Source organism: Mus musculus, chromosome 2 (assembly GCF_000001635.26).
Source record: "Mus musculus strain C57BL/6J chromosome 2, GRCm38.p6 C57BL/6J".
NCBI lineage: Eukaryota > Metazoa > Chordata > Mammalia > Rodentia > Muridae > Mus > Mus musculus.
Window position 1 is genome coordinate 120,015,565 of NC_000068.7, and position 11,865 is coordinate 120,027,429.

The window sequence follows — 11,865 nt, forward strand, 5'->3', positions numbered from 1 at the left end:
TCTTGATCATTCAGCTTTTATTTGGCTGGACTCTCTGAGCCTAGGGTTGATTTTACCCAGCATCCCTCTGTGCTTGCAGCCATCCTGCTGGTACTGCCTGAGCTGTCTCCTTTCTCCTTTCCCACCAGGATCTCATTAAGATCATCTATGTGGATGGGAACACTCAGGCTTTGTTGGACACTGAGCTGCCTGGAGGAGACAAAGCTGATGGGTCGCTGATGGACCCCCGAGTGGGCATCCGGTCCGTGTGTATTAGCCCCAATGGACAGCACCTGGCCTCCGGAGACCGCATGGGGACACTTAGGTAAGGTCAAGTTCTGAGCTAGGTACTGACTGCCTCTCATGGTGACTGTGGTAGTTAGATCCTCAAGAGCAGCGCTTTAGGAGGGCTTGTCTCCCCCCAAAGCTTAGAAACAAGATATTTATTCTGTAAAATGAAAGAATGAGCTTACAGTGGTGAGCTCAGAAAAAGCCATCGCAGACATAGGCACAGCTATCAGTCACACATCCGCATGAGGAAGCTCAAGATAAGGGGTTCTAAGAAGGACATAATATTGTTTCTGTGGTGTTCTTTAAAAAAATGCATATAACTCAGTTCACTTGTGAGAGGCTCAAATGAGGTACATACAAGAGAGTAATTGTCAGTGTTCTTCAAAAGTGTCGAGGACATGGAAGGTAAGGAGGGATGGAGAGACTACCACAGACTTCAGGAAACTAAAGAGCAGTGATAGCTAAATGCCTTTTACATTCTTTAAGATCCTGAATCCAGGACATATGGACAAATAATGGCATGTTAATAATATACCTACTTGGGCTGGTGAGACGGTTCAGCGGTTAAGAGCACCGACTGCTCTTCCAAAAGTCCTGAGTTCAAATCCCAGCAACCACATGGTGGCTCACAACCATCCGTAACAAAAATCTGATGCCCTCTTCTGGAGTGTCTGAAGATAGCTACAGCGTATACACATATAATAAATAAATTAATTAATTAAAAAAATAATAATATACCTACTTAACAGTATGTAAATGCCTGGCTCTGACATGTGCTGTTGTTATGTATGCTAGTTAAGAACTGGGCAAGGGGATATAGAACACCTTCAGTGTTTGAACTTTTTCTTAAAGCTTTAAAATGTTTGTTTAAAGGTGGGGAGAGGATGTAACAGAAGAAGGAGGCCTTTCCTCTCACAGCCAGGCAATGATGTCTCTTATTTGTAGGATACATGAACTGCAGTCCCTGAGTGAGATGCTGAAAGTGGAGGCCCACGACTCTGAGATCTTGTGCCTGGAGTACTCTAAGCCAGACACAGGTAAGGCCTAACCCATGCCCTAGCAGGGTCTAGCTCTGGCACAGCCCCTCCTGTCCTGCCAGTGCCACCTTATACCTGCCTTGGCTTCTGATAATCTTGGGTCCTATATTCATTCAGATCACTTGGTGTTTGCAGGATTGTAAGATCTCTGCCCCTGTTCTGTGGTTCTGTGGCTTTAGGGATATGAGGCTCTGTCTACTTGGGGCTCTTTCCCAGGCACTGATAAGGGCCAGCTTAACGTGAACTGATAAGATTCTTCCAACCCCAGGTTTGAAACTGCTAGCATCGGCAAGCCGGGACCGTCTGATCCACGTGCTGGATGCTGGCCGGGAATATAGTCTACAGCAGACACTGGATGAGCATTCATCTTCCATCACTGCTGTCAAGTTTGCAGGTGGGGACTGGGCAATTGAAGCTATTCATCCCTCTACCTACCACCTACATTTATGAGAAGAGTTTGCTGGGAAGGATTGGGAGGTACCCGGGAGTCATGAGGCTAGGTAGGAAGGCAGGTGAAATATAGACTTTCAGTCTAGGGGACCCTGAGCCAGACTGAGGGCTGAGGAGGGGGTGCATGGGTTTTGTGGGATGCACTCTGTTTTATTTGGTTGGTCCACCATGTAGAGTAGCTCCATTGGGGAAAATAAGGGAAGGCAGGAGAAAGGCTGCCTTCATATGGTGGAAGCAGCCAGGTCCCTGTCCCCTACAGCCAGTGATGGGCAAGTGCGAATGATCAGCTGTGGTGCAGACAAGAGCATTTACTTCCGAACTGCACAGAAGGTAAGGGCACTGGGTGTCCCCAGCAGGGCAGGGGTGGGAACAGGGTTTCAGGCTATGGGAGGTGAAGAGAGAAGTGAGCCCTGTGAGCTGTGATGCATTTGCAGTCTGGAGAAGGAGTACAGTTTACACGAACGCACCACGTGGTACGGAAGACAACTCTCTATGACATGGACGTGGAGCCCAGCTGGAAGTACACGGCCATCGGCTGCCAAGACCGGAATATTCGGTGGGTGGGCGTTCCCTTCTCAGACTTCTTTACAAATTCATTTTCACTTTGTTTATTTTGTGGGAAGAGGATTGAGCCCGTGGGGGTCAGAACTACTTTCAGGAGTGGTTTGTCTCTTACCAGGACATGGGTTCTGGAGGTCAGACTTAGCCATCAGTCCAGGCAGCAAGCGCCTTTACCCTCTGAGCTATTTTTCTGGCCTCCTCTTGTCAGATTTTTGGACCACATTCCTTTGTGCAGCTCAGTCTCAAATCTGCTTTTTTGTCCAGGCTTTCGAGCCTCTTTGAGGCAGCAAAGTACTCTGCCTCACCTGAGAGAGTGCGAGCGAGTTCCCAGGACAAATGGGAAGTCCCATTTGCTGCCAGCTTATAGCCTGGGCTCTGGTCCTCAGGCTGCTGTGAACACGTGCCTTCCTTTTCAGGATCTTTAACATTAGCAGCGGAAAGCAGAAAAAGCTGTTTAAAGGGTCACAGGGTGAAGATGGCACTCTCATTAAGGTGAGCACCCCAGTGGGACTAGCAGAGCCTGCTGCCTGCCCTGCCATTGGGCAGCTTGGGGTCGGTGCTAAGTGAGGAGGGGTGGTGATCCCCTACTCTTGCTGTGTCCCCAGGTGCAGACAGACCCCTCAGGGATCTACATTGCCACTAGCTGTTCCGATAAGAATCTCTCCATTTTTGACTTCTCCTCAGGCGAGTGTGTGGCCACCATGTTTGGCCACTCAGGTGAGTGAGTGAGTGTAGCAGCCACCTCCCTAGTTGAAATTGTACTTTCTTCCCTTGGCTGTTGCCACACCACAACTCTGCCCTACCCTGGGAGGCATCACCTGACTAAAGCAAGAGTAGAAAGCCCTGTGGCAGAAGGGGACAGTATGGTTGGTACCTTTCCCTTCCCCCATATCCAGACTCAGAGCACAAAGTGCCTATGTGAGGATAGAACCCGACTCTCCCTCTCCTGCAGCCAGTGCCCATCCCTGCAGCTGGAAGAGGCAGGAATTTGATTAGGTCTTTGTGGCAGTTCATAGACCATATACTTTACTTTTTACAGAGATTGTCACTGGCATGAAATTTAGTAACGATTGCAAACATCTCATCTCTGTGTCAGGGGACAGGTGAGCAGAAGCTAACTTCCCTGAGACAATTCTTCTCTGTGCCACCTGTCCCTCCTCTCATTTTCTCTCCTGGTGTCTCTGGGAAGTAGGTCTGAAGAGGGACATTTCTTGGTGGGGCCTGACCTGGCAGTGGAGGGTGGCTTGGATCGCCTTGCCAATTCGTGGGAAGTAGGGATAAACGATACTGCTACCCGCAGAGTCCTTCCCTGCCCCTCACTCAGTGCTGTGGCTCCACCCTAGCTGCATCTTTGTCTGGCGTCTGAGCTCTGAGATGACCATCAGCATGAGGCAGCGCTTGGCTGAGCTGCGGCAGCGCCAGCGAGGGATCAAGCAGCAAGGACCAACCTCTCCCCAGAGGGCTTCTGGAGCCAAGCAGTAAGTGGGCCAGAGATGGGCTCTGCTCACGGTTGTGCACAGGGTGTGTGCTCTCCCTGCACCTCCTTGTGTGGAACGTACTGTTCAGCATCTCCGGTAATCTCAAGGCCTTCCTTTGCATGCACAAGCCCATCAGTGTTGCCTTCTTGCCCAGTGAGTCTTCTCTTCTGACCTTCTTGTCTTGGACTCAGGCACCATGCTCCAGTGGTACCCCCTTCTGGACCAGCTCTTTCCTCAGACAGTGACAAGGAGGGAGAAGATGAGGGTACTGAAGAAGAAGAACTGCCAGCTCTGCCCATCCTTAGCAAGAGCACCAAGAAAGAACTAGGTTTGTGGCAGTTAGGTGTAAAGCAGACAGGCACTAGCTGCTGTGGTGACTAGGTTAGTCCATCTGGACCATGGGATAAGGAGGCTGGGCCATCACAGTGATCACATGGGGGATGGGGATGTTCTGGGCTCCTGGTCCCAGAGGTGGGCAGGGAGGAAACACACCTTCTGACTGCCTATTTCTGTCTAGCCTCAGGCTCTAGTCCAGCCTTGCTCCGAAGCCTGTCCCACTGGGAAATGAGTCGGGTAAGTTGCCATCACTGAAATGTGCTTCTAAGATTATTAGACGTGAGGGATGAGGCATTGGGTAAGGACCTGCCCACATGCACCATTCCTGTTTCCAAGGAAGGCCTTATCATTAAGGTCAGGCAGCGGGTCTAGTCGGGGATAAGGGAGTGAGCATCAGTTTTTCCTTCTTGTATCAGATGAGGTTGCCTCCACTAGAGGAGGGCCCACCTCCTCATCTGCCAGGAGCCTGGGAGAAGTACCATTCAAGAGTAGCTTGGTTTTGTTTTGAGTCAGAGTCTCACTGTGCAGCCCTGGCTGACCTGGAACTCAGGGAGATCCACAGGGCCTTAGCTCTGAGTGCTGAGAAGAAAGGCCTTGCCACCACACTGTGCTTAATCCAAACTAAACCACAGCAGCAACAAAGCAGCAGCGTGCAGTGAGGAGTAATGGTGTGAGTCACATGTTAGAGCAACAGCCCAGGGAGAGCAAGGCTCCAGCAAGGAGAAACCTAGGGAACTCTAGCTCTGAAGACCCCAATGAGGAAGTTAGTACAGAGCAGTCAGAGGGAAAGGCTGCAGGAATACCTGTTGCTGTGTGGGTATTTCAGAGTGCCAGCGAAGGAGAGACATTTTCAGCAAGCCCCAAAGCAGCCCAACCCTCACTTGTCCCAAGTTGGACTTTTGAGTCTAGCACTCTGTGTTGTTGGTAGCAGCCGCACAGAGTGGCCTCGTCAGGGTCTCAGTCCCTCATTGTTGGTTTGGCCTTAGTGCTAAGATGGGACTCTGGGTTCTGTTGGGTATCTTCAGAGAACAGAATTATTTAAGAGTCCTAGCTCTAGACTGTAAGACACCAGATAAAGGCAGAAACTAAAGAGGTTCCTATTATGAGGTCTAGAATGCGGCTCCGAGTATGCACTCTATAGAGCTAACCTTGCCTGCAGGCCACTTAAGGTCCCACATGGACGTGGGCTAGTCACAGAAATCCACTGTGCTTCTGTTTCCCTCGTGTGTAAGACCTGGGATAATAATGCTACCTACTCTATAAAATGACTGTAAAGATAAAATGAGCTAATACACAGAGGGTGGCGTTCATGCCGACAATATGTACATATGTTTGTTTGCTGATAGTATAATTCTAATTAGTACTCTTTTTTTGCCACAACCACCAGGCACAAGAGACCATGGAGTACCTGGACCCAGCTCCTGTAGCTAACACAGGACCTAAAAGAAGAGGGCGCTGGGCTCAGCCAGGCGTGGAGCTGAGTGTTCGCTCCATGTTGGACCTGAGACAGATAGAGACCTTAGCCCCAAGCCCTCGAGGCCCCAGCCAGGACTCACTGGCTGTGTCCCCAGCTGGTCCTGGGAAGCATGGTCCACAGGGCCCTGAGCTGTCATGTGTCAGTCAGGTGAGCTATCTTTCTCCCAGCTCTCTAGAGGTCTCAGGAAGCCTCAGCCGGTCCTGTGCTAACAGCCGGGGCCTGCGCTTAGGTACTTCTGTGCACAGAAGACACAGAGACAGGAAGTCTCCTCTGAAATGCAGTTGTAGTAGAACTGACTGGGCTGTATTGTGAGTGGGGTGGGCCGAGAGGTACAGGGAGCTTTGGGGAGGATTCTTGGTGTTGAGTAGCAAGAGCCTGGCAGTCCGAGTGCCAAAACAGCTCTTCCAGAGGCTTAGTATTCCAGCTGAGCCCAGCCTGGCCTCCTGCTTCCTGTCCCCAGAGCTACAACACTCTGCTTCCGCAGCACTGCTGTTCACCAGCACCTTCTTCTCACGCCAGCAATCCTCACAAGTACCCCTTTCTTTATGTGCTTCCAGAATGAAAGGGCCCCTCGGCTTCAGACCTCCCAACCCTGCTCCTGCCCCCACATTATCCAATTGTTGTCACAAGAGGAAGGAGTCTTTGCCCAAGATCTGGAGCCTGCACCCATTGAAGATGGTATTGTCTACCCGGAACCCAGTGACAGCCCTACCATGGATACCAGGCAAGGGTTGTGCCCTGGCCAGAACTCATGGGCTCTGCGGCCCTTACACTTCCTTTCCCTCTGAGTTTTCTTACGTGGGCAGTGGTTGGCCTCCAGGCCACCACCTCCCTAGCAGTGGTCACAGGCAGGAGCTGAGTGGAGCTGCTGACCCCTGCTCACTGTCTTTCCTTCCTTTGCTGGCCTTTCCGGCAGTGCGTTTCAGGTGCAGGCTCCAACCGGAGGATCCCTAGGAAGAATGTACCCAGGCAGCAGGGGCTCAGAAAAGCACAGTCCTGACAGTGCATGCTCTGTGGATTACAGCAGCAGCCGGCTTTCCAGCCCTGAACACCCTAATGAAGGTAAGGCTGTACCATGAGGAAGGGACAACGGGGTGAAGCAGGGAAGGCAGACCTGTGACCGATAGGTACAGTGTGATGCCTTTCCCCTCCCCCCCATCCAGACTCTGAGAGCACAGAGCCCCTAAGTGTGGATGGCATCTCCTCAGACCTGGAAGAGCCAGCCGAGGGTGATGAAGACGAGGAAGAAGAGGGAGGCACTGGCCTCTGTGGGCTACAAGAAGGCGGCCCTCATACCCCAGATCAGGAACAGTTTCTAAAACAGCACTTTGAGACTCTGGCCAATGGGACTGCTCCAGGTGTGGTCTGTGGGCCAGCCTTCAGTCAGCCACATCTGCCCTTGTCCCCTAGCTGAGAGGGAGGGTCCAGTAGGCAGTGCCTTAGGTTGCTTTGTAGGGGCTGCAAAGACCTCGGGCAAGAACTAAACTTCTGACTCAGTTCATGGTTTCTGTGCCTCCTGCAGGGGGCCCAGCACGGGTGCTAGAGAGGACAGAGTCTCAGAGCATCTCATCACGATTCCTTCTGCAAGTGCAGACCTCCCCACTCAGGTACGGACCACCCCACATGGCTCTGCTCACCTGGTGCTCCTGCACCTGGCACAGCATGTAGCCTTCCTCATGTCTCTCCAGAAGGGGACGTTGTACTCCTAGATTTGAAGCAGGTGGTCTCACGCAGACTCTGTCTTGCTTTGTGCTTGTCCTCTCCTGGTGCATCTCTGTCTGTGAGGGCATCTGGCCAGCTCAGGGAGGAAAGCACTGAGCCTTCTCTGGGCCTTCTTCTGAACCCATTCTCCCTGTAGGGAACCATCCCTATCCTCCTCAGGCTTGGCCCTGACGTCCAGACCTGACCAGGTATCACAGGTGTCTGGTGAGCAGCTGAAAGGCAGTGGTGCCACTCCTCCAGGAGCACCCCCAGAAATGGAACCCTCTTCTGGCAACTCTGGCCCCAAGCAGGTGGCTCCTGTGCTGTTGACACGACGGCATAACAACTTGGACAACAGCTGGGCCTCCAAGAAAATGGCTGCAACCCGGCCTTTAGCTGGACTCCAGAAAGCCCAGTCTGTGCATAGTTTGGTACCACAGGGTAAGGAACCTTGATGAGTTCAACTACAGGTTGTGGGGGATGTGAGACATATATGTGGGCATGCTGGAGGAAGGTGGGTCTAGTGTGGCCCTGGCATGTCACCATGCTTGCCACTGCATGTCCCTTAGTGATTACACACAGGGGAGAGTAGCAACTGGGGACTGAGCCCTAGCATTTGCACACTTTCCTCACCACGCGACCTGCATCTGTCCCTGTCCCCAATGCAGATGAGGTGCCTTCATCACGTCCACTGCTCTTCCAGGAGGCAGAGACCCAGGGCAGCTTAGGATCCCTGCCACAAGCTGGTGGCTGCTCATCTCAGCCCCACTCCTACCAGAACCACACCACCAGTTCTATGGCCAAGCTAGCGCGTAGTATTTCTGTTGGCGAGAATCCGGGCCTGGCAACTGAACCTCAAGCTCCTGTACCGATCCGAATCTCACCATTCAACAAACTAGCTCTGCCTAGCAGGGCTCACCTTGTCCTGGACATCCCCAAACCACTTCCTGACCGTCCTACTCTGACCACATTCTCACCTGTATCCAAGGGCCTGGCCCACAATGAAACAGAACAATCGGGCCCCTTGGTGAGCCTAGGAAAGGCTCATACTACAGTTGAAAAGCACTCCTGTTTAGGGGAGGGTACTACTCATAAATCTAGGACAGAGTGCCAGGCTTATCCTGGACCCAACCACCCCTGTGCCCAGCAACTGCCAGTCAACAACCTTCTCCAAGGCCCTGAGAGCTTGCAGCCCCTGTCCCCTGAGAAGACTCGTAACCCAGTGGAAAGCAGCAGGCCAGGGGTAGCCCTGAGCCAGGACTCAGGTGTGCATGGCTCCCCAGTCTCACCTGGCCCATCCTTTCTGTCTCTGTTGGCTACTTTCTGGCTCTGTCCCATTTCTGTGTGCCTGGCCTTTGGTGTTTTTGTCCTGTCTGCTCCTGTCTTGGTCCATAAGTCACACCTCTGATGGTGAGACACTCTTGCCACCCTTCATAATCTCCCTGTGACCCAGTGAACCCTTTAGTCTGGATACTAGGGCTGGCTTTTCCTTCTAAACTTTGTGTGGTGTTGGGGAAGGTGTTGGAAGAAGGTGGGACAAGAGGCCAGGATTGTCGGCTGGTAGGGATTATAGCTCTGCTCTGAGAGCCCTGGGTTGGGATGCCTGAAAAAGCAGCAGGGCCTCACTGGTGTTTGTCCTTCAGAACTGGCCTTGAGTCTGCAACAGTGTGAACAGCTCGTGGCAGAGCTCCAGGGGAATGTACGCCAGGCAGTGGAGCTCTACCGAGCGGTGAGTATGGGGCAACCACTGTAGGCAACAACAGAGCTTCTTCTACACACTGGATGGAGAACTCAAGGGTATTCTGAGCATTGTAAAGGGGAGGGTCAGAAGCCAGGCCAGGCCTCTCAACCCCAGAATCTGTTGGTTATTTCTAGGCAAGAAACAGGGTCGTAGCGTAGAACACCATATTATTCAAGAAAATCCCAATTCATGGCTGTTATCTTTTTTTTTTATATCCCAAAATGGTTTGGGCACTTTAGATAGAAGAAACAATGTAACTGTCACATTTGAAAGAGTTGTTGGGAAAAGTTGTCAAGAAGTAGATGGTTCTAATAGTCTGGAGGGATCCTCATCTGGGCCACCCATCAGAGTGACTCTGGCCATCCTGATCTTGTGTGTAGAACTCCTAGGCAGTCCCTTCTACTGGGTGGGCAAGGCACTGGCAGAGCCCCTTTTCTATATTCCACTGTCTACTGCTCTCCAGCTCACTTTCAGTGTTCCTGTTGCAGGTGACCAGCTATAAGACACCTTCGGCAGAGCAAAGTCACATCACCCGTCTCCTGAGAGACACCTTCTCTTCGGTGCGACAGGAGCTCGAGGTTCTGGCTGGGGCGGTGCTGTCCAGCCCAGGTGGCAGCCCTGGGGCTGTGGGGGCTGAGCAGACGCAGGCCCTGTTGGAGCAATACTCCGAGCTACTGCTAAGAGCTGTGGAGCGGCGCATGGAGCGTAGACTCTGAGTTCCTGAAGCCTGTCCCAAGAGAAATGCTCTCCATTCCAAACTGTATCCCTGCTTCCACTCAAGAAAAGGTGGGAATGTCTGGAGTGGACAGCAGTGATCAGTGTTGAGAGGCAAAGCAGCCTTCCCAGCCGCCCTCATGGAGCCCCTGTATTTATTAATTTATTTCCCTGACTTTGCCTCACTTCCTTGGGACTCCTGCCTCTAAAGCCCAGCCTGGGGCTCACAGCAGGGCAAGTCTTGAGTCTACATCATCTTGGTGCTGTGAGGGGTAGGAGGGCAGCCTGCCTCCCCTGGGGACATCGGGAAGGGCTGGCCTTCTCTTCTTAGAAGCCATTTGAAGTTTCTGCAGGGATGAGCTCCCTGGGGCGGAGCATCCACAGGGTACTCTGGGATAGAGATGAAAGGTAATGTGGTATTTAGTGTCCTAAAGCCAACTGTAGACCTTTACCTCTACTCCCACACCAGCTGCACTCCCCTGCCTGCCAGAGCAGGGGTAGTTTCCCCCCAACTCCTGGCAGTGAGACAGCTGCCTGGCCTCCAGGGTATTCCCAGCCATTAGAAAACTTGAGTTGGTATCAGGAACTGAGCCCCCACATTCCAATCCCATGTTCCCTGCAAGAGAGCCCTAGTGTTTTTTCTGGCCCCATCCCTTTTCCCCCTTGTGGAGCTAGTTGTGGGATTTTTGCTGCAGGACAGTGAAACCCCTCTGCTGGGCAGACAGCAAAGCCTGGCCTACTTTCCTCAGCCCCTTAGGCTTCCTTGTTCTCTATCCCTGGTCCCCAGCAGACTGTTGAATCCCTGGGGACCACTTTCTCCCTACATCCTGGGCAATGCGCAATCAGAAACCTGTATTGGGAGTACCCTTATGGTTTACAGGGCACTGGCCCACCTTCCTAGAACCTTGGCCACACACACACACACACACACACACACACACACACACACACACACACACACACACACACACACACACACACACAAATCATATGCACAGTTGAGTGCTCATTTTAGAACACTTGCCTGGCTGGTATGCACCTGGTTTCCTCACATTTTTGCCTCAGCGTCACTAGCCTGGATTAATTGGAATTCTGATCCAGAAACACAAAAAGGGATGGGTACACTAAACACAAAAAGGGATGGATACACTAGACTGAAATTCTGGAGTTGTGGTGTCCACAGCCAGGCTGACCGGAGATGGCCTATGGGTCACCTGGCTCATGGAGGAGGCTCTTTTCAAAGGCAGTATTGAGTGCCCAGAAATACTGGACACTGGAGATTGTGGAATGAAGGCACTGGGCAAGAGACCACTGGAAAAGTAATAGCCGGACAGGTAGGTGGCAGAGGTAGGGATAGAGTTAAGGTAACGGTTAGAGAGTAGCAAAAAGAGAGAGAAGCTGTATGTTGGAAGAAGTGGTGAGGTGGTTGCAGAATTGGAGTGAGTATGTCTTTGGGCCTGGGCCCTCCTTTCCTCTGCATCAGGGAAGGCAGAGTAGTGACATTTCACCAGGTTTAGATAACACAAACCTGTCGAAACCTCAACGCCACTTCCCAGCTCTGAATGCAGAGGCTAGCAGGAAACTAGGTTTAATGGGTGCTTAGCTTTGTTGGTTCAACCTGAGTGTTGAGTATACCCAAACCATGTGAATACCCAAACCATGTGTTCCCATTTTTCTACCACACGCATAGTCAAACTCCTAGCCCAAAGAACCGAAGCCACTTGAGGTGGGCCCCTTGGCAGTGTGGGGGTTAGAAGTCGGCCCACTGCCCTGACCTCCACCAGGTTTTAGAGGTCTTTATGCCAGCCTGCCCTTCTAGAGAAAGCGCCACTACCCTGCATGGGTGGGGTCTTGTGGCCTGTGGCACTTTGTCCTCTTCTGCATGTCTGAGGCCACTGGCAATTGCTGCCCATGTCCAGATTTGTCCTATCCCAGTTTTGAAAGCCCCTTATTTATAACTTTTATACTGTGGCGCCTGTCTCCTCCCCGGCTGTACGGGGTGGGACTGTTTTAACGTTTCGTTTGTACGGATGTATGAAATTGTCAATAAACACAATCATTTGTTAACCTGCTAGCAAATTCTGAGAAGAGCGCCGCTTG

At 52.0% G+C, this 11,865-nt stretch overlaps 1 protein-coding gene and 1 non-coding gene across 5 annotated transcripts in view; both read left to right on the plus strand.

Annotated features, from left to right (window-relative positions):
• The window catches only part of Mapkbp1 (mitogen-activated protein kinase binding protein 1), a 55,014-nt gene extending 43,175 nt beyond the window's left edge, over window positions 1–11,839 (plus strand). For all 4 annotated transcript variants that reach the window (XM_030251566.1, NM_001355293.1, NM_011941.3 and 1 more), the window contains 20 exons: window positions 129–304; window positions 1,216–1,307; window positions 1,576–1,701; window positions 2,017–2,087; window positions 2,192–2,313; window positions 2,735–2,810; window positions 2,924–3,035; window positions 3,358–3,421; window positions 3,662–3,796; window positions 3,988–4,124; window positions 4,314–4,369; window positions 5,520–5,756; window positions 6,167–6,333; window positions 6,526–6,671; window positions 6,773–6,967; window positions 7,132–7,216; window positions 7,468–7,751; window positions 7,979–8,575; window positions 8,954–9,039; window positions 9,540–11,839. In XM_030251566.1, coding sequence (XP_030107426.1) covers window positions 129–304; window positions 1,216–1,307; window positions 1,576–1,701; window positions 2,017–2,087; window positions 2,192–2,313; window positions 2,735–2,810; window positions 2,924–3,035; window positions 3,358–3,421; window positions 3,662–3,796; window positions 3,988–4,124; window positions 4,314–4,369; window positions 5,520–5,756; window positions 6,167–6,333; window positions 6,526–6,671; window positions 6,773–6,967; window positions 7,132–7,216; window positions 7,468–7,751; window positions 7,979–8,575; window positions 8,954–9,039; window positions 9,540–9,767 — 3,192 coding nt within the window. In that variant the 3' untranslated portion in view covers window positions 9,768–11,839. The remainder of the gene's footprint in view (window positions 1–128; window positions 305–1,215; window positions 1,308–1,575; window positions 1,702–2,016; window positions 2,088–2,191; window positions 2,314–2,734; window positions 2,811–2,923; window positions 3,036–3,357; window positions 3,422–3,661; window positions 3,797–3,987; window positions 4,125–4,313; window positions 4,370–5,519; window positions 5,757–6,166; window positions 6,334–6,525; window positions 6,672–6,772; window positions 6,968–7,131; window positions 7,217–7,467; window positions 7,752–7,978; window positions 8,576–8,953; window positions 9,040–9,539) is intronic.
• Mir7665 (microRNA 7665) lies at window positions 1,953–2,015 on the plus strand. The gene has a single exon (NR_106125.1). It is a non-coding gene; the product is annotated as a microRNA 7665 (primary transcript).
• Window positions 11,840–11,865: the final 26 nt, after the last annotated feature.